The sequence below is a fragment of the Muscardinus avellanarius genome, assembly GCF_963383645.1.
Source record: "Muscardinus avellanarius genome assembly, chromosome: 3".
Classification (NCBI taxonomy): Eukaryota; Metazoa; Chordata; class Mammalia; order Rodentia; family Gliridae; genus Muscardinus; species Muscardinus avellanarius.
This window is the reverse complement of record NC_137788.1, coordinates 45,248,324-45,269,141: the sequence shown is the minus strand read 5'-3', so window position 1 is coordinate 45,269,141 and position 20,818 is coordinate 45,248,324. Positions and strand designations below refer to the sequence as shown.

Sequence of the window (20,818 nt, the reverse complement as noted above, 5' to 3'; positions counted from 1 at the left end):
GGAACAAATTATTGATATACACAATAAAGTGGATTATTCCCATCTCTCAAATGCATTATGCTAAGAGAAAGAAGCCAGACTCTAAGGCTTTTGTTATTCATTCACATGACATGCATGAAAAAGGAAAAATACAGAGTAAGATGTAGAAGATGAATGGTTTCCAGGAGTAAGAAGGGAAAGGAAGGGGTTGACTAGACAGCGACGCAAAGAATTTGGGGGGAGTGGAACTGTTCTATATCTTGATTACAATGGTAGTTATATGGTGATACTGCATGTGTTTCAAAACTTGCAGAAACATACTAAAAAGGGTAAGTTTTACTGTATGTAAATTAGTAAAAGAAAAACATAACAAAGTTGAGTTTTAGAAATGCTATTAAACTACTGCAAATGAAACAGGTTCCATTTAACTTAATATAGAATGCAAACTTAATCTATATCATAAAAGTTCCCTACTTTGATAAAAAGATGTTACAAAATCAAGTCATGTTCAAAACCGGCTTAATGAAATAAAAGTTAAACTGGAAGTCAAATGCAGTGTCATAGCTTTTAAATAGGACCTCTCGGGCAGGCACTGTGGCACAGACTATGGGAGGCTGAAGAAACAGGATCTCAGGTTCAGGGCTGGCCCAGTAACGTAGCGAGACGCTACCTTACAAAGGATTGGGATGGCCGGGCGTGGTGGCGCACCCTTGTAATCCCCGTGCTTGGGAGGCTGAGACAGGAGGATCGCACAGGTTCGAAGCCAGCCTCTGCTGGCTTAAGAGACTCTGTTTCCAAATAAAAAGTATATAAAATAGGTCTGGGAGTGTAGTCCAGAGATAGAAGGCCCCTGGGTTCCATCCCCAGTACCACCAAAAAAAAAAGGATTGGGATGTATGTACAAGGCTCCGATGCATGCTCAAGGCTCTAGGTGCAATCTTTAGGACCTTAAAAAAAAAAAGATCTCTTCTCTTTTTTTCATGATTCCTGTTGTAGCACTCAACATTTCTTCTCCACACTATTGCAACAGCCTTCCAAGCATTCCTGACCTAGATTCTCTCCTTCATCTAATACAGAGTATGCCAGACTTATCTACTGAACATATAACATAATCACATGATTTTTTGCTAAAACCTGTATTCTACAAGATAAATTCCAAACTCCTAATGTGTTCTAAAGGCAAGTTGTACTGCTACTGTTAGCTACAAAGTACTGATTCTGTCCCTCCCTAACCTATGCCTGCACAAAAAAAAGAAAATCTACTCTCCACCCACACAGTACTACCTGCCAAACCTGTTACTTTCACGCCCCACACCTATGTACAGGCGGGGACAGCTTTTTCCCCTACTCCTCTGCTGAGCAATCCTAACACCTTCTCCAGAGTAATTTCTTCCTCTGGGCTTTGCTTCTATGGTGTTTTGAAAAAGTGCCTGCCCTCTGCACATACTTAGAAAAACACACTTGAGGGGTCCAAGCAGGTGGCAGTTATTTCACCAAAGTTAGCTAAATGAGTAAGCAAATCAGATAATGCATAATGAGTAGCTTACAATTACCTTGCTTAAAACCCAACCACAATCACAAAGTTAAAATTTTCCCAATTTGGTCTTTACGTTTTCTCTCTCATTAAGCCTTCAATGTTTCAAGCCAATTTCTTTTCAATTGTTAATGTTATCTAATTTTTTTCCATGTTTCTCCCTTTGCAGAAATATCAAACCTGGGTTATATGAACAACAACTCCTAACTATTCATAGTTAAAAATAAAATAACTATGAGAATTTTATACTTAAAGTAAAATCTGAAAGCCAGGTGTGGTGGTGCACAATTATAATCTCAGTACTTAGGATGCGGAGACAGGAGGATCACAGGTTTGAAGACAGACTCAGCCACTAGCAAGGCCCTCCATAACTTAGTTTCCAAATAAGAAATAAAATTGGGCTGGGGACAGAACTTGGAGGTTGAATGCCTCTGGGTTTAATTCCCAGGACCAAAAACAAAACAAAAATCTCTTGCCCAAAGTCCATAAATTTTCTACTTTTTTTTTTTTTTTTTTTTTTGGTGGTACTGGTGATGAAACCCAGGGGCCTTCTACCTCTGAGCTATACTCCCAGGCCTATTTTATATTTTATTTGGAAACAGGGTCTCACTAAGTTGCTGAGGGTCTAAGTGGCTGAGGCTGGCTTCAAACCTGTGCGATCCTCCTGTCTCAGCCTCCCAAGCGCGGGGATTACAAGCGTGCGCCACCACGGCCAGCTTACTTTCCACTCTTGAGAAAATTAGATAGCTATGTTAATTAGACTGACTGTAGTAGCTCTTTATAGTTCGCCTTTTACTAAGGGTTTTCAATTCCAAAGAGGAACTGGATGAAATTCCAGAGCCAATATAAATCAATGAATCAGATTTGGGAGCAAACTTAAAATTCAATGCCTTTTGATTCAAGTCAATAAACATCAATTCTCTATACGAGAGAAGTCACAGTCTTAGGCCTTAAGCATTATACGATAATTAAACAAGACAGATTACAATGCAACCAACCAAAACTGGAGCAGGCCTAAGAGGTGGAGAGAGCTGTGGATATTTAAAAAGAAATGATACTTGAGATGAGTCTTAAAGTAATTTTTTGTGGTATGGGGATTGATCTCAGGGGCATTTTACCTCCAAGCTACACCCTCAGCCCTATTTTTTATTATTATTATTTTTTTGAAACAGGGTCTCACTAAGATGTAGAGGGCCTCACTAAGTAGCTGAGGCTGGCCATGAACCTGCGATCCTCTTGTCTTGGCCTCCCAAGTACTGGGATTACAATCGTGTGCCACCATGCCCAACTAAAAGAACAAAATTTTTTTTTACAACAGATATGATACTCTGCACAGAGAAAGAAGATAAGAGTAAAGAGACCCAAGAGCTTGTAAAAAATAAGAATATAATGGATTTAGTAAAAGAAGTATGTCTAAATCCTTTCTATAGCAAAAGAGGTTAATAAGTAATTAAACAATTACCAAGAATATCAGGAGAAAAAAAGGGAGTTAATTGTTAAAAGCTAAGGCATGGTTAAGGAGAATAGCAAAGAAATTAAAGACAAGGACATTCAATTTCACTCAGATCTGCCATACCCGATGTTAGAATGAAGCAAGAAACTAAACTGTGGAGTATTCCAGCTCACAAAATCAAAGGTGACTCAGTTTCAAAAGATCAAAGATCATCAGTGAAGCTGGGAATGGTGGCACATACCTGTAGTCCCAGTTCCTGGGAGGCTGAGACAGGAGAATCACAGGTTTGTGGACAGCCTCAGCAAGTAATGAGACTCTCATCTACCTAGTGAGACTCTGTTTCAAAATAAAAATTAAAAAAAAATAAAAATAGGGCTAGGAGTATAGCTCAGAAGTAGAATGCCTCTGGGGAAAGAAAGAAAGAAAGAAAGAAAGAAAGAAAGAAAGAAAGAAAGAAAGAAAGAAAGAAAGAAAGAGAAAAAAAGAAAGAAAGAAAGAAAGAAAGAAAGAAAGAAAGAAAGAAAGATGGATCATCATGAAAAGGAATAGTTAAGGGAAGGAGAAAAATAGATTTTTTAGAAGAGGGAAGACCTATGTTTGCTGACAGAGGGAAAGGAGCTGATGGAAGGAGAAGGATGGAAGGATTTTAAAAAGGGCACACATAATATTTGGAACAATGCTACAGGAAGTGGTGGGAAATGCTGGTCCTTGGTGGAAAGGATGGGAGCCTTTTTTTCTTTGGGAAGGAGAAGCCCTCCCAGAGAGATGACAAGGAGTTGAGAGATTGTAGAGGAATGAGATATAGGGACCTGGAGCCTTGGGGAGCACGGGTATTGAAGGAGAACAAGCAAGAGACAAAAAGAATGCTAGCAGAAAGGACTTGGTCAGATTCAGAAGCTAGAATTTGAAAAGATCCAACTGCATATGTATTTGGCGGCTTTCTCTATAACCTTAGAAGCCTGGGAGGTCATGAGAAGAAAGTAAACTGTGGGAAAGGAAACCAAGAAGTGATTTGCCTGAATTCCATGGGCTGGCAGGCCTGAGAGCAGCTCCCAGCCCACAGTACTCTCTTGGCTATGCTGCCTTCTTCTGAACAGAATTCCCCCTTAGGCTGGTTAAGTTTAAACGCTAACTAGTTTAAAAGCCAAAGTTAGTTTTTAGGCCGTGTTATCAAAGCAAAGTAATGAGAGACTTTTCCTTGAAGACAGAGAAAATAAAATTAGAATTTTTTGTTTTGTTTTTTTTTATTTGGAAAGTGTCAGATGGATTAACTGACAAAACTCAAAATGCCTCTTACCTGGTGGCTTCGGGAAAACCCATCTTGTACAGTGTCACCACCACAGCTCCTCCGATGCCTAGATTGTGCTGCAGAGCAACCTTTGCACCAGGAACTTGCCTCTTCCCGGCTTCCCCTCTCAGCTGCCAGCAGAGTTCAGCACACTGAGCCAGGCCTAGCAAATCGAACACAGAGCAAACCGAGTCAGGCAGATTACACAGCCGCTTTCTCCAGCCAGAAAAGCGCTAGCCTCTAATAGGGACTTTGAATTAGCATTTGATTAGGTCTGGGATCACGTTCACCTTGGTAACTTCTCTTAAAGCTGGAGGAAGTTTTGCTGCTAGTTTTCTTTTCCCCTAAGTAATCTATTTAGGCAATGTCTGGGCTTGAGAAATTTCCTGTGCTCTTTAAACTTAATCTGTCATTTTCTAGTATGCTGAAAGTGACACCACCAAATATAAAATTGCCAAATGAGGGAAAATGATATAAAAATAATATAAAACTAATGATTAATTTTATAATTTTAATGTAGTAAAAGAAAACAATCTATGATTTGGTAGTTCATTTATAAAAAAAAATATAGGATTTGGAAGTTCACTTTCCCTTAAAAATTTTTTTTAAGCTGGTAAGGGGAATTTTTCCTATTATTTTCCCTCAAGTGCTTCCCAATAAGTATGAATTATTTCCCATACCCATTCCCAGCTATTTGCAAGAAAAGCTATGTGACAAGAATAACACATTCTATCCTCAAATAATAAAATCAAAGATTTTTGAGCTGGAAAGAACTGGAAGGAATGAGGTAAACACTAAGAAACAGAAAGGTACGTGAATGGTCAGAAGGCAGGCTAATTCCAGAGTCGGGACTAGAACCCATGTTTCAGAGTTTAGGTTAGTCTTTCAATCAGATCAACTATTTAAGGACACCTAAGTTAGGAATGTTCTACTGGAAAAGACTGGTTTCCCTGCCCTTGGAGGCAGAGCTCTGCAGGTCTACCTAGTGTCCACCCCAAACTTCTGATTCCTGAGTACCTATGACAATTTCCTAAACAAACTCCAACCTTCCCAAGAAATTTTAATTGCTACTTTTAATTTCCAAGCAGTGTCCACATATTCAAAGAATATATATCTTAGAGACTGGTTTCTAAAAAGCTGACTCTAAAGCCCGTCATGATGGTGCATGCTTGTAAACCCAGCGCTTGGGAGGCCTAAGACAGGAGGATTGCACAGGTTCAAAGCCAGCCTTGGCTACTTAGTGAGGATCTCAGCAACTTAGTGAGACTCTGTTTCCAAATAAAATATAAAATAGGTCTGGAAGTATGGCCTGGAGGTAGAAAACCCCCAGGGTTCCACCCCTAGTACCACTGAGACAGGAGGACTGCAGGTTCTCCGCCAGCCTCAGCTACTTGGTGAGGCCCTCTGCAACTTAGTGAGACCCTGTTTCAAAATAAAGAATAAAAAGCCAGCCGTGGTGGCACACGCTTGTAATCCCAGCATTCGGGAGGCTGAGACCTGGAGGATCGCAGTTCGCGGACAGACTCAGCTACTTAGTAAGGCCCTCTGTAACTCAGTGAGACCCGGTTTCAAAATAAAGAATATAAAATAGGGCTGGGGGTGTAGCTCGTAGGTCAAATGCCCCTGGGTTCCATCCCCAGACCCGCAAAATAGATAGAAAGAAAGAAAGAAAGGAAGGAAGGAAGGAAGGAAGGAAGGAAGAAAGATAGATAGATCAGGTTGGGGTATAGCTCTGAGGTAGGATGCCCCTGGGTTCAATCTTCAGCACCACAAAAAATTAAAATTAAAATTAAAAAAGCTAACTCTGTCTTTACATTTTTTTAAAATTGTGAACATTTTGAAAATAAATGAAGATCTATTTGAAATGATTTTATCAATTCTTTTAGACATCTACCTTAAAAAAGCCTAAACATTAAATGAAAATATATAACAAAAAGTAGCTAGGTGTGGTGGCACACGCTTGTAATCCCAGCATTTGGGAGGCTGAGACAGGAAGATCCAGGTTTGCGGCCAGCCTCAGCTACTTAGTGAGGCCCTCTGCAACTCGGTGAGACCCTGTTTCAAAATAAAAAGAATAAAAAATAGGGCTGGGAGTGTAACTCAGAGGTAGAATGCCCCTGGGTTTTATCCCCAGTACCAAAAAAATATATATATATACAAAAACTGTGAAAACACACACACACACACACACACACGCGCGCGCGCGCGCGCACACGAGTGCACACACGCACACACGCGCACGTACGCAAGCAGGGGAGAATATAGAAATACGGAGATAAACACTTCCCATATAGTAGTATGAACATTTAAGCCAGCATAAACTTTTGGCGAAGAAACTTAGACATAGGCAGTTTTATATACAAATCTACCAGTTCATCACGTTGTTAAAACCGTGAAATACTAGATAATCTAATAGGGAAGTAACTAGTGAATGGTTATATAAGTTATGAGCTACCTACATGAAAAATTTTTACTTTCTGCTCAACACTCAGAGCGTCCTTCTGTGACCAGATGTATGGAGGAAGCAATTTCCTCACACACCAAACAGTTCTCCAGTGGACACCAGTGGGTGTCCCATAATTCAATCCAATTAAGCGACTGTCCACATGGAGAAAGTGGCTACAAAGCTGAGTGCCCACAACTCTCTCCACGTGTCCGATTAATTTGTTGGAGGGCTCAAAGAACGTGGGAAGACACTTAATGGTTGCCACTTTATCACAAAGGACGGAGATAAAAAGGTATATAGGGCAAAGTCAGGAGGGATCCCTAGCACAGGAGCTTTTGTGTGCTGCCCTCCCAGCAGTTTTTTGTTCTTTTTCTTTTCAGTCTTTTCTTATTGAGTTTTTCTTTTGTTTCGGTACTAGGGATAGAACCCAGAGGCATTCTACCTCCGAGCTATACCCCCAGATCTGTTTTTTATTCTTTTATTTTATTTTTTGGTGGTACTGGGGGTGGAACCCAGGGGCTTTCTACCTCCGGGCTATATTCCCAGACCTATTTTATATTTTACTTGGAAACAGGGTCTCACTAAGTTGCTGAGAGCCTAAGTGGTTGAGGCTGGCTTCGAACCTGCGCGATCCTCCTGTCTCAGCCTCCCAAGCGTGGGGATTACAAGCGTGTGCCACCACACCTGGCTATTTTTTATTCTTTATTTTGAAACCAGGTCTCACTGAGTTACAAAGGGCCTCACTAAGTAGCTGAGGCTGTCTATGAACCACGATCCTCCTGTCTCAGCCTCCCAAATGCTGGGATTGCAAGTGTGCGCCACCATGCCCAGCTGAAAGAGGAAGTTTTAATGGATTCAGCATAAACTAAAAACTATGTTTATAACATACTCAAAAGCAAACTTCCTGACAACAGTATCATAAGGTTTGGACAGGGAAATGGAAGCACTACCATATACTGCTTAACAACAGGGATTTGCTCAGAGAAGTATGCAAATTTCATGATTGCATAAACATCATAGAGCGCACTTAGAGAAGCCTTTCACACACCTAAGCTCTATGGTACAGACCATATGTGATCTGTTGTTCACCAAAATGTCATCAAGTGGTGCATGACTGTATACTATTGTAAGGTTCTTTTAAGTGAAGCAGTATAATATCACTTGAAGATAAATTATGATAAGATTATTATTGTATATAATAAGATTGGCTTTAGTAGCTCATGCCTATAGTTCCAGCTATTCAAGAGGCTGAGGCAGGAGAATGACTTGAGCCAACGAGGTCAAGACCAATCTATGAAACGCAGTAAGACCCCCATCTCAAAACCAACCAATTAACAAATAAAGAGGTATATAATAAACTATAAAACAACCACTCAAGTAACAAAACAAGGTTATATCTAAATCAGCCAACATATTAAAAAATATTCAATAAGAAGCCGGGTGTGTAAGCCGGGCGTGGTGGCACACAATTGTAATCCCAGCATTTGGGAGGCTGAGACTGAAGGATCGTGGTTTGCAGACAGCCTTAGCTATCAGCTACTTAGTAAGGCCCTCTGCAACTAAGTGAGACCCAGTTTCAAAATAAAGAATATAAATAGGACAGGGGTGTAGCTTGGAGGTTGAATGCCCCTGGGTTCCATCCTCAGACCCGCAAAAAGAAAAGAAAAAAAAAAAAGAACCTGGGTGTGGTAGCTCATACTTGTAATCCCAGCATTTAGGAGGCTGAGACAGGAGGATCGCAGTTCATGGCCAGCATCAGCTACTTAGCGAGGCCCTTTGCAACTCAGTGAGACCCTGTTTCAAAATAAAGAATAAAAATAGGGCTGGGGGTGTAGCTTGGAGGTAGAATGCCCCTGGGTTCTATCCCCAGTGCCTCAAAATAAATAAATAAATAAATAAATAAATAAATAAATAAATAAATAAATAAATAACAAATGAATAAATAAAAAAGAAAGCTCTTTCTGGGTCAGACCAAAAATCTACCTTCTGATTATTTCCAATGATCCTAATTCTTCCATACTAAACAAATGCATTCCTTTTGTCTAATGCTGCCTTTCAGAGGTTAATGAAGAAATAATGTATTGAACCATTTCTTTGCATGTGCAAGGTCTGGTCTTAGATACTGTACAGAGTACAAGAGATAGGTAGGCTCTTAATCAAATAGAGATTTTTCTAAAAACTTGTAAATAATTGGAATATGCACTGCAAGCATAAATCTCAAAAGGGAAATACTGAGAAATTATAATAGAAATTCAGAAAAGAGAAAGATTAATTCATCCTATGGAAAGAACCAGAGAATCAGAAAAAAGTTTCATGAGGTAAACTAACATTAGGAAGAAACCTAAAATAAAAGGGTATTTCCACTGAGGAGAGGGCACTCAAACAGAGCATAGTGGTAACAACCTTGGACTCATAGAAATATATAGCCTGCGTTGGATACTAACTTTGCCACTATCTAGTATGATGACTTCAGACAAATTGCTTAAACTCTCCATCCTTCTATATTCTTTTTTAATAAATTAAAAACATGGGAATTAAAAGCATTTATTAATGGAGAGTACTTAGAAAAGTACCCAACACTAAGCACTGTATAAGTGTTTGCTCTTATTATTATTTTGTGTGTCTGTTGGGGGGTTTACCGGGGATTGAACACAGGGCCATCCCACCCTGAACTATACCCCAACACTACTTATTATTCTTAATTTGAAATAGTCTCACTAAGTTGTGCAGGGCCTCACTAAGTAGCTAGGGCTGGTCCTGAACCTGCAATCCTGTCTTAGCCTCCCAAGTACTGGCATTACAAGTGTGTATTCAGTAAATCTTCACCCTGTGGACCCCCTCTCCCTTCTCTCTTCATAGCTCTGGTTTGTGCTTCTCCTAAGGCACTTGTATTGTGCCTTGTATTGTAATTACTTGTGTTATTACACTGCCTCTTGTGATACTTCCTGAGGGTGATGGTTATCTTGTACATCCTAACCCTAGTCTCCAAACCTAGCTGTACAAGAGAAGCTCTTGAGGAACTTTAACCACATATAAAGTGTTGTTACCAACACAGACCTAAGAATCAAAATTTCCAAGGGTAGGGTAACAAAATATTTTATTAAAAGTTCCAGGAAGCCGGGTGTGGTGATGCACACTTGTAATACCAGTATTTGGGAGGCTGAGACAGGAGGATCATGGTTCACGGACAGCCTCAGCTACTTAGCAAGGCCCTCTGCAATTCAGTGAGACCCTGTTTCAAAATAAAGAATAAAAAATAGGGCTGGGGAGCCGGACATAGTGGCACGCACTTGTAATCCCCTCACTTGGGAGGCTGAGACAGGAGGATTGTGCAGGTTTGAAGCCAGCCTCAGCTACTTAGTGAGGCTCTCAGCAACTTAGAAGAGACCCTGTTTCCAAATAAAATATAAAAAACAGGTCTGGAGTATACCCAAGGTAGAAAGCCTCTGGGTTCCACCCCTGGTTAAAAAAAAATAGGGCTAGGGGGGTAGCTCGGAGGTAGAAAGCCCCTGGGTTCCATGTCCAGTACCACACACACACACACACACACACGCACACACACACACACACACACACGTTCCAGGAGATTCCAAAGCCGTCCATCAGTAGACTCCATATTTGAGAGTCAATGCACTTCTGGCACCTAATGATAAGATGGATATGCAATAAGCAACTGTTGAACTTACATGGACCAAACAGTGGATGATCAGGACCTAATACTAGGTTAGAGACATCCTAGGAAGGCTCACATGCGAGGCCAATTAATACAAAAGGTCAAACTAAAAAGCAAACTCCAGTTTCAAGTCAACAATCCCTTATTAGGAACTTTACCTCAAAGGCCCTTTACTTCTATGACCTTTGAGCAGACTGAACACACCAAAAAGCAGAGTTGAAAATAAGCTAAAGCCAAGTTTTATTTACTGATTTCATGTAAGTATTCAGTTAGTGCTGGGCAACACGTGTAAAAGCCTTACAAAACTAAAATAAAATATAATATTATTTGGACACGAATTTGGTTTTTTGTCATATGGCCACGGTAAAATAAACACCAGAATCTCAAATTTAATGTAATTTTCTGACTCAAAAACTTAAAATGAATTCCTGTTTTTAAACTAAAGATGAGCAAAAGAATACTCAATTCAAATGTTTATGCCTTTTTCTTCTAGTAGAGATATTCTTGGGAGGGGAGGGTACTGGGGGTGGAACCCAGGGGCTTTCTACCTCTGGGCTATACTCCCAGACCTATTTTCTATTTTATTTGGAAACAGGGTCTCACTAAGTTGCTGAGAGCCTCACTAAGTAGCTGAGGTTGGCTTCGAACCTGTGCGATCCTCCTGTCTCAGCCTCCCAAGCGCGGGGATTGCAAGCGTACGCCACCACGCCTGGCTAGTAGAGATATTCTTATGGCAACTAGGAACTTTTCACCCAGATCTGAATAAGTTATTTTTAAAAAAAAAAAAGTATCATGGGGCTTTAATTTTAAAGCTATTTCTCTACCACTGAGTTCCCACCAAAGCAACACTGTCTTACCCTTAGGCCATGGCAGAAGAGAACCCTCTCTGCCCAGTACTACCATGTGTTTTGGAAGTGCTTACTTGACCACTTTCTGATTCTCTTGGAATCTTACTACAGTTTGTTATCCAAGTAACCAGGGAAAAATATTTAAACTACTCAGAGCTGTCATTCCGATATGTTTTCCAGGAGTCTGAATTCCTTCCTGGGCCACATTACTGCTAATGACCATGTGTCAGATTTACTTGAAATATATCCAAACCCACAATATGCAGCAAGTAAACATTTACTCTTCAATAATTCCTTGTGCCTATTTAGACTGCCACTGCAGACATCACATTTTTATGTTTTTCCTTCAAAATGCTACATCCTCACTAAACACTATTTCTCAAAGATTAATGATAGGGGGAAAGATTTACCAACAGCGCAGATGCAAATGCTGGAAAGGATCATAAAAGGAAACTGCAGAAGATGTGCGCCTCCCTGAAAAGTATTTTAAAAAGGGATGAATTCTTTCTTTCTGGGGTGTTTTAGGTATGCTTTCTAGTACACAGGAGAGAAATTAATGACTTTCCAACATCACCAAAATTGTTAACACTTGGTGAAGAAATCCAATGTAGACAAGATTAAAGAAAAAGAAGCACCCTCATACACTGTTGTTGTGAATAAACATTGGTACAATCTTTTTTTTTTAAAGAAAATTTGGCAATCTCTACTGATTCTAAAATAGATGCTACCTTTGACACAGTGAGCCTTCTTTTAGAATTTATCCTATGATCATACTTGCAAAAATATAGAAAGGTACAAGGACTGCTTATTGCAGAAATTGGACACAAACTATGTGTTATGAATAACTAGGTAAATTCCTAAAAAATGATAATACTCTCAAGGCATTAAAAATAAAGATTATCAGCTGGGCATGGTGGCGCACGCTTGTAATCCCCACGCTTGGGAGGCGGAGACAGGAGGATCGCGCAGGTTCGAAGCCAGCCGCGCTGGCTTAAGAGAACCTGTTTCCAAACAAAAATATAAAATAGAAGGTCTGGGAGTGTAGCCCAGTGGTAGAAGGATTTCCAGAAACCCGAGTACCACCAAAAAAAAAAAAATATATTATCTGTTAGTGATAATATAGATTAAGATGTAAGTAAAAAAGCCATCTACAATATGATAAATATTCAAATATATAGAAAGATTATATAAACATACATATATTTATATAAGTGCAATAATTTTTGAACAAAAGAAATATTAATAGGGATTGTCTCTGAAAAATAAAACTAAAAAGTAAGAGAAGACTGTTAAATGTTAAAAACTTGTCATCAGCCAGATGTGGTGGTGTAAACCCATAATCCCAGTACTTAGGAGGCTGAGACAGAAGGATCACAGGTTGAAAGCAAGCCTCAGCTACTTAGTGAGACTCTCAGAAACTCAAGTGACACCCTGTTTACAACTTTTAAAAAATAAGTGTGGGGGGTATATCCTGGAGGTAGAAGGCCTCTGGGTTCCACTGGAGGTATATCCCAGAAGAGATATATCTCAGAGGTAGAAAGCTTCTAGGTTCAATCCTCAGTGTGCATGCATGCACACACACATACACACAAAAAAAAACTTGTCATCAGCAATAATTTTTTTTCCTGTACTGGGGAAGGAAGCCAGGGTCATTCTACCTCTGAGCAACAGCCTCAGCTCTATTTTTTATTCTTTATTTTGAAACAGGGTCTCACTGAGTTGCAAAGGGCCACACTAAGTGGGAGGCTGGCTTCGAACTCACACAATCCTCCTGTCTCAGCCTCCCAAATGCTGGGATTACAAGCATGCACCACCACGCCCAGATAGCAATTATATTAAAAGGCATTTGGGAGGCTGAGACAGGAGGATTGTGGTTTGAGGCCAGCCTCAGCTACTTAGTGAGGCCCTTTGCAATTCAGTAAGACCCTGTTTCAAAATAAAGAATAAAAATATAGGGCTGGGGGTGTAGTTGGGAGGTAGAATGCCCCTGGGTTCCATCCCGAGTACCACCAAAACAAAACATTTGATAGCCCTTTTGAAGAACTATTTGACAGTTTCTTATAAAGTTCAACCTACATAGGTACAATGACCTCACGATTCCACTCCAAGTTATGAACCTAAGAGAAATGAAAGCATATTTCTACAAACAGACTTGTATAACATCCATAATAGTTTATTTCTAAGTCTCCTAATAGGCCAGGTGTGGTGGTACATGTTTGCAATCCCAGTACTTTGGAGGTTGAGACAGGAGGATCTTAGGTTCACAAGCAGCCTCAGCTACTGAGTGAGGCCCTCTGTAACTTAGTGAGACCCTGATTCAAAATAAAGAATAAAAAATAGGGCCGGGGTATAGATCAGAGGTAGAATGTTCCTGAGTTCAACCTCCAGTACCACAAAAAAAAAGTCTAATAGGAAACAATTCAAATTGTGTGTGTGTGTGTGTGTGTGTGTGTGTGTGTGTGTGTGTTACTGGGAAGGGAACCCAGGGGCATTCTACCTCCAAGCTACACCCCCTTCCCTATTTTTTATTCTTTATTTGGAAACAGGTCTCACTAAGTTGCAGAGGGCCTCACTAAGTAGCTGAGGCTGTCTGCAAATTGCGATCCTCTGGTCTCAGCCTCCCGAATGCTGGGATTACAAGCATGGGCCACCACGCCCGGCTACAATTCAAATTTTTATCAACAGGAGAATGATTAAACAAATTGGCGTACTTCAACAGTGGAATATTACTTAGAAAGAAAAAAATACTGATACAAGAAAAGTCTGAACCTTACATGGTACTAAATGAAAGGCTCCAGACACAAGAGAGAATATATGCACATCATAAAATTTCACATACGTGAAGTTCTAGGGTCAGCAAAAAGAATCTACAGGGATGGAAGCCAAAAAGTCCAAGCCTGGTGGTGATGGAGAATGGGGCAGAAGAGTCTGAAGGAAGCCAGGATATGGGCTGGAATAGACAGGACAGAACTTTCTGGGAAGATGGGAAAGTGCTGTGTCTTGTTATGATTGGTGGTTCCATGGATACATACAATTCTCAAACCCAATTATCTATTTAAAGTATACCAGTCAAAGGTGTTAGTATGCTCACAAATATGAGCCAGGCATATTAGCACACACCTGTAATACCATTTCTTAGGAGACTGAGAAAGGAGGATCATAGGTTTGAGGAAATCCTCAGCAACTTAGTGAGACTCTCAGTATCCTAATGAGACCCAGTTTCAAAACAAAAACCAAAAAGGGCTGGGAGTGTAGCTCAGAGGTAGAATACCCCTGGGTTCAATATGGAAGGGAGGGAGGGAGGGAGGGAGGAAGGGGAAGGAAGGGGAACCACCTATGACCCCCCCAGTCCTAAGCAAACATTACTCTACTTTCTGTCTTTATGGATTTGCCTATTCTGGACAGTTAATTAAAATGGAATGGTATAATACATGGTCTTTCATGACTGCCTCCTTTCACTTAACAAGATGTTTTTAAGGATTATCTACATTGTACAATAAGCCAGTATTTCATTCCTTTCCTGAAGGAAAAGAACACTCCATAGTAAAATATACAGCGTTCTGTTTGTCCATTCATCAGCTGATGACAGACAGCTGGGTTGTCTCCACCACTAAGCTATTATGAATAATACTGCTAACAAATATTTGTGCATAATTTTTGTGAGGTCCATGTATCATACTGTATAAAAATTATAACTCAAACTTGAGAAAGAAAACGGATATAAAGCTCATATTAATACTATACAGTATAATTTCTGAGTATTTCAGTGGATGATAGAATAAAGTATCTTAGAATGGCAGATAAGCATTCTTTTTTTTTTTCAGTACTGGGGATGGAACCCAGGGACATTCTACCTCTGATCTACACCCTCAGCCCTATTTTTTATTCTTTATTTTGAAACAGGGTCTCACTGAGTTGCAAAGGGCCTCACTAAGTACCTGAGGCTGTGGGCGAACCGAGATCGTTCTGTCTCAGCCTCCCAAATGCTGGGATTACAAAGCGTGCACTGCCACACCCAGCTAAGCATTCTTATTATAAAAATGTATTTCAAGCTGGGCGTGGTGGTGCACGCTTGTAATCCCCACGCTTGGGAGGCAGAGACAGGAGGATCGCGCGCAGGTTCGAAGCCAGCCACACGTGCTGGCTTAGGAGACCCTGTTTCCAAATAAAAATGTAAAAATAGGTCTGGGAGTGTAGCCTGGAGGTAGAAGGGCTTCCAGGAACCCCAGTACCACAAAAAATAAAAATAAAAATAAAAATGTGTTTCAGAGAGAAAAAAGTTCTATGTCAATAAAATAACTAAACAAGTGTAGTATCCATCTCCTGATGGAACAGGCTTCTGAAAGAGAAGTGAAAGCACTGCCCACCACACACACACACACACACACGCACGCACATACGGTGGCACTTGTGTGTGTGTGTGTGTGTGTGTGTGTGTGTGTGTGTGTGTGACTGCAGATTAAACCCAGGGGCATTCTACCTCCTAACTACACCAGCCCTATTTTTTTTTTTTTTTTGAAACAGGATCTTGCCAGTCTCACTACTTGCTGAGGCTGTCCTCAAACCTGTAATCCTCCTGTTTTAACCTCTGAAGTACTGGGATTACAAGCATGTGCCACCATGCCAGGCTACAGTCACTCTTTAAGGCCTCAGTGACCAGCCACAAAACTCATCCTCATCCTGCTTCTCCATGTCCTCAAGCAGCAAAATCAACAGGCAGTATGAACTAATTCTCTTTTTGAAGGCTAAAAGAAACAGGTTAGCCTATTTACCAAAGATAGAAAATAATTTTAAAATAATGTCTGTGTAGCACTGGGCACAATATTTACATAGAAATATGATGCCTAGGTGCTCACACTAGAAGAAAAATTATTTTCTTTACAAATTAAAGAACATTGTTTCTTGCCAGGTGTGGTGGCGCACACTTATAATCCCCACACTTGGGAGGCTGAGACAGGAGGATCACACAGGTTCGAAGCCAGCCTCAGCTACTTAGTGAGGCTCTCAGCAACTTAGTGTAACCCTGTTTCCAAATAAAATGTAAAATAGGTTTGGTAGTAAGCCGGGTGTGGTGGCGCACGCTTGTAATCCCTGCACTTGGGAGGCTGAGACAGGAGGATCACGCAGGTTCGAAGCCAGCTTCAGCTGGCTTAAGAGACCCTGTTTCCAAATAAAATATAAAAAAATAGGTCTGGGAGTGTACCCCAGAGGTAGAAGGCCCCTGGGTTCCATCCCCAGTACCACACAGACACACAAAAAATAGATCTGGTAGTATAGCCTGGAGGTTGAAAAGCCCTTGGGTTCCACCCCTAGTACCCCCCCCCACACACACACACTGTTTCAAAAAATAGCTATAAATTATTTTTATACAATAATATAAGTAATAGTTTTATTGCTGGCTCAAAAAATCCTTAAGTCTGTCAAAAGAAAGTCAAAAAATCATTCTGACTTTCTTTTGTAGAAAGGCGTTACTGTGCTCTTACTCTCTGGGGTCCTCAGCCATCGACTTTACACATACACATTTTCCCTTTGATCCACAGACAGCCTTATGTAGTAGGTACTGTATTTTATTCCCAGCTTAAATATGTTAGCTACACTATGTCCTGAAAAGGGTGAAGAGTGTGGGCTCCCGCCCAGGCAAGCGCCTCCCTGCAGGCCCCTCCCTTCATAGCACCTCCCTCAGCTGCAACTTGAGAATGGTTGCCCCGTTGCCCCATCCTCACTTCTCATTCTTTCTGAATCCCACGGGCCTTCATGCAAACATTCCCTGGTCCAAAGGTGCTTTCACTCTCTGCCTGGCCCTTCTCACCTCACTTTACTCCTGTCCCTCGGCTCCCTGATCTTTCCTCCCCATCTCTTCTCCCCCCTTTTGTTTGATTCCGGGGACTGAACCAAGGGGATTCCACCTCCAAGCTACATACTCAGCCTTGAAATGGCTTTCACTAAGTTGCTGAGGCTGGTCTTGAACCTGAGATTTTCACTCCCAGACCTATTTATTTATATTTTTATTTAGAAACAGGGTCTCTTACACCAGCGCCAGCGCGGCTGGCTTCGAACCTGTGCGATCCTCCTGTCTCCGCCTCCCAAGCCCGCCCGGGGATTACGAGGTGTGCCACCACGCCCAGCTTCCCATTATTCTTAAATGGCTCTGTCTACCCACACCTTTAATTTTGATGTCCACTAAAACCTGGTGGTTCATCCTTATACTTGATTTCTTTTCAACCTCACAATCTCCATTTGGTTCTTTTCTATACTTTCTATTTATTAATAGTCCCTATTTTGGTAAAAAACATTTTCATATTTTCCTTTAATTTTGTATATATAGTCTCCCTTAGTTCTTTAGCTATGCTCAAAATAGTTAAGATTTTGGTTTAGTTAAGTACAATAGTTTTACTTCCTCAGAGACAGTTTCTATTGACTGATTTTTTTTCCCATGTGTGGGCAACTTTCTTAATTCTTTACATATCTCATGGTTTTTGTTAAAAACTTAACATTTTAAGTACTATATTATGGATATTCTAAAAATCAGATTCTCCCCATCATAGATTTTATTTTTATGTTTATGTAGTGACTTTTTCCAACGAATTCCGTAAAGTCTATATTCTTTGTCACATATGCCCCCAAATTCCCTATCTGGTTAACTTAGTGGTCAGCTACTGACTGGACTGAGCCTCCTGGTCCTTGCCGGGGCTGTGGCCATGTGTGTGCTGAGGTCCTGGGCCATGCAGTTTACAGCTCCCCTTGGCCTTTACTCCTTGTTTGCACGGAGCCCACACGCACACAGCCATTTGTATGCACTGAGCCTTTTACATTCCCAAGACCATGTGGGACCCTTTCAAAGCCCCTGTGGACATCTCATGGCCCAGCTTTTGCTTTTAAGCTTTAGAGTTACTTTGTTGTTTGCTCCAGTTGACACTGCACTGGCTGTGCTGTTAAACAGTCATTGCTGGTTTGGGGTTTTAAACAAAAGCTTGTGGAAAATATCCTTTATGCTCAGTGAGTTTCCAGTCAGGTTAAATAAAGATAAACTTTCCAAGTGGAGTTTACAAGTAAACTGCCAGATAGGACAAATAATGACAATTCTCTAAGGATGAGGCTTTGGTTTCAGCCCTGGAAAGGCTGCTTATTTTCTACTGTGACTGCAGATGCTGGGGCTGGGAGAGCAGGTGTGGGGGGATCCACGGGAACACCACGGCTGTTCTTGCAGAGTCAGTTCTTTGTGGTTGCTACTGGGAATAAAGTCCATAGATGTAGAATTACATATTTGGTTAATTTCCAAAGTTATGAACTAAGTTGATCTTGATAATTAGTGCCAGAGCAGTTGTCACTTTTATAAAGAGGAGGATTTCGCCACTCCCAGTTACAAGATTCTCAGTCCCTTCATTTTTAGACTTCTTTTAAATGTATTGGGTTTATAGAAGCAAATATATGATGATAATGGCATGGAGAGGACGGGACAGATGGAAATCAGCTGTTGAAGCAGTCTTACTTTATATATGAGGTAGGTTAACTCCAGCTGAAGGCAGACCGTGGTGGGTTTAGGATCCATGCTGTGGGGGGGGGGGGTTGCACACCTGGAATCCCGGTACTTGGGAGGCTGAGACAGGCGTGTCGCAGGCTCAAGGGCAGCCTCAGCTACTTAGTGAGACTATCAGTTACCTGGTGAGACCCTGTTTCAAACTAAAAAAGAAAAAACTGGCGTGGTGGAGCACGCTTGTAATCCCAGTACTTGGGAGGCTGAGATAGGAGGATCGCAGGTTCAAGGACAACCTTAGCAAGTAGTGAGACTCTCAGCAACCTAGCAAAACCCTCTTCCAAAAAAACAAAAATTAAATAGGGCTGAGCGTGTAGCTCAGAAGTAGAATGCCCCTTGGTTCAATCCTCAGTACACGCACACACACACACGCACAAAGGATGCATGCTGTGCATCCTGAAACAATCTCTGTGTTTTGTTTTGGGTTTTGTTTTGTTTATGTTGGTGGTACTACAGAGTGAACCCAGGGGCATTCTACCTCCAAACTATACCCAAGCCAATTTTTATTTTATTTTATTTTATTTTATTTTATTTTATTTTATTTTGTGGTACTGGGGATAGAACCCAGGGGAATTCTAACTCTGAGTGACACCACCAGCCCTAATTTTTAATATATATATATATATTTTTTTTTTTTTTTTGCAGCACTGGGGATGGAAGCCAGAGGCATTCTACCTCTGAGCTAAACCTCTAGCCCTATTTTTTTTAATCTTTATTTTGAAACAGTGTCTTACTGAGTTGCAAAGGACTTCACTAAGCAGTAGCTGCGTCTGTCTTTGAACCATGATCCTCCTGTCTCTGCTTCCCAAATGCTTGGATTACAAGTGTGCACCACCACACCAGGCTCCTATTTTATTTTTATTTTGAAACAAAGTCTCACTAATTTGATGCAAGCCTCACTGAACTGATGAGGCTGGCTCTGTACTTGTGATCTTCCTGTCTGTCTCCAAAATACTGAGATTACAGGTGTGCACCACCATGCCAGGCACAATCACTGTTTTCTAAGGAAGTAACTCAATAGAAAAGATAAAATATTTCAAACATACACACTAAGTTTTGTGTGTTTATGTGGAACTGGGCATTTAACCCAGAGCATTCTACATCTAGCCCTACTTTTTTTTTCTTTATTTTGAAAGAGGGACTCACTAAGTTGCAGATGACTTCACCAAGTAGGTGAGGGTGGTTGCAAACCTTCTATCCTCCTGCCTCAGCCTCCCAAGTACTGGGATTACAAGCATACGCCACCACACCTGGCTCCCATTAATTTTAAAATGGCATTAAAAAAAGAAAAAGAATCAAGAGGAGATAAAACAAAAAGAAAACCAATAGCAAGGTGTCTCTGCTTCCCAAATGCTGGGATTGCAAGTGTGTGCCACCACACCAGGCTCCTATTTTATTTTTATTTTGAAACAAAGTCTCACTAATTTGATGCAAGCCTCACTGAACTCATGAGGCTGGCTCTGTACTTGTGACCTTCCTGTCTCAGTCTCCAAAATACTGAGATTACAGGTGTGCACCACCACGCCAGACACAATCTGCAACTCTCTCTGTGAGTGCCTGTCTCCCTGTCTCTTTCTCATCATAAATTATATGCTTACTAAATCTGAATGAAAAATGAAAGTAAACCAAGGTTACCTGCTATAATAAGTACATTACTAATTCTAACTTTTCTATTTTGAAATGTGAGAATGTATAAAATCTTGCTAAGTTAATCAATAAGCATAATAAAACAATATAGAAAAAAATCAAAAGATCTACCTATCTTCACAAAAATAAATCACAGAATTTTAATGCTAAAAGTTATGTTAGAAACTGCATTATACAAGTTTTTCATTTTACAATTAAGGAACTAAGAGTCAAGGTGATTAATTGCTAAGTGATAAAAATAGTTACACTGGCCAGTCACCAGCAGAGATATAGTAAAATTCCTATTTCATAACTTCTAGTCCAGTTGTCTCAAGAGAAAATAATTTCCATGCAACACCAATCATGTATGCAACAACATACAAATGTATTTAGTTGAAATGATTTTTATCTAACATATCTAGCAAGATCTCTATTTA

At 40.5% G+C, this 20,818-nt stretch overlaps 1 protein-coding gene across 1 annotated transcript in view; it reads right to left on the bottom strand.

Annotated features, from left to right (window-relative positions):
* The window catches only part of SCP2 (sterol carrier protein 2), a gene marked incomplete at both ends in the record, with an annotated part of 99,220 nt that overhangs the window by 31,884 nt on the left and 46,518 nt on the right, over positions 1-20,818 (bottom strand). Inside the window, one exon of the mRNA XM_080691418.1 lies at positions 4,264-4,417. Coding sequence (XP_080547544.1) covers positions 4,264-4,417 — 154 coding nt within the window. The remainder of the gene's footprint in view (positions 1-4,263; positions 4,418-20,818) is intronic.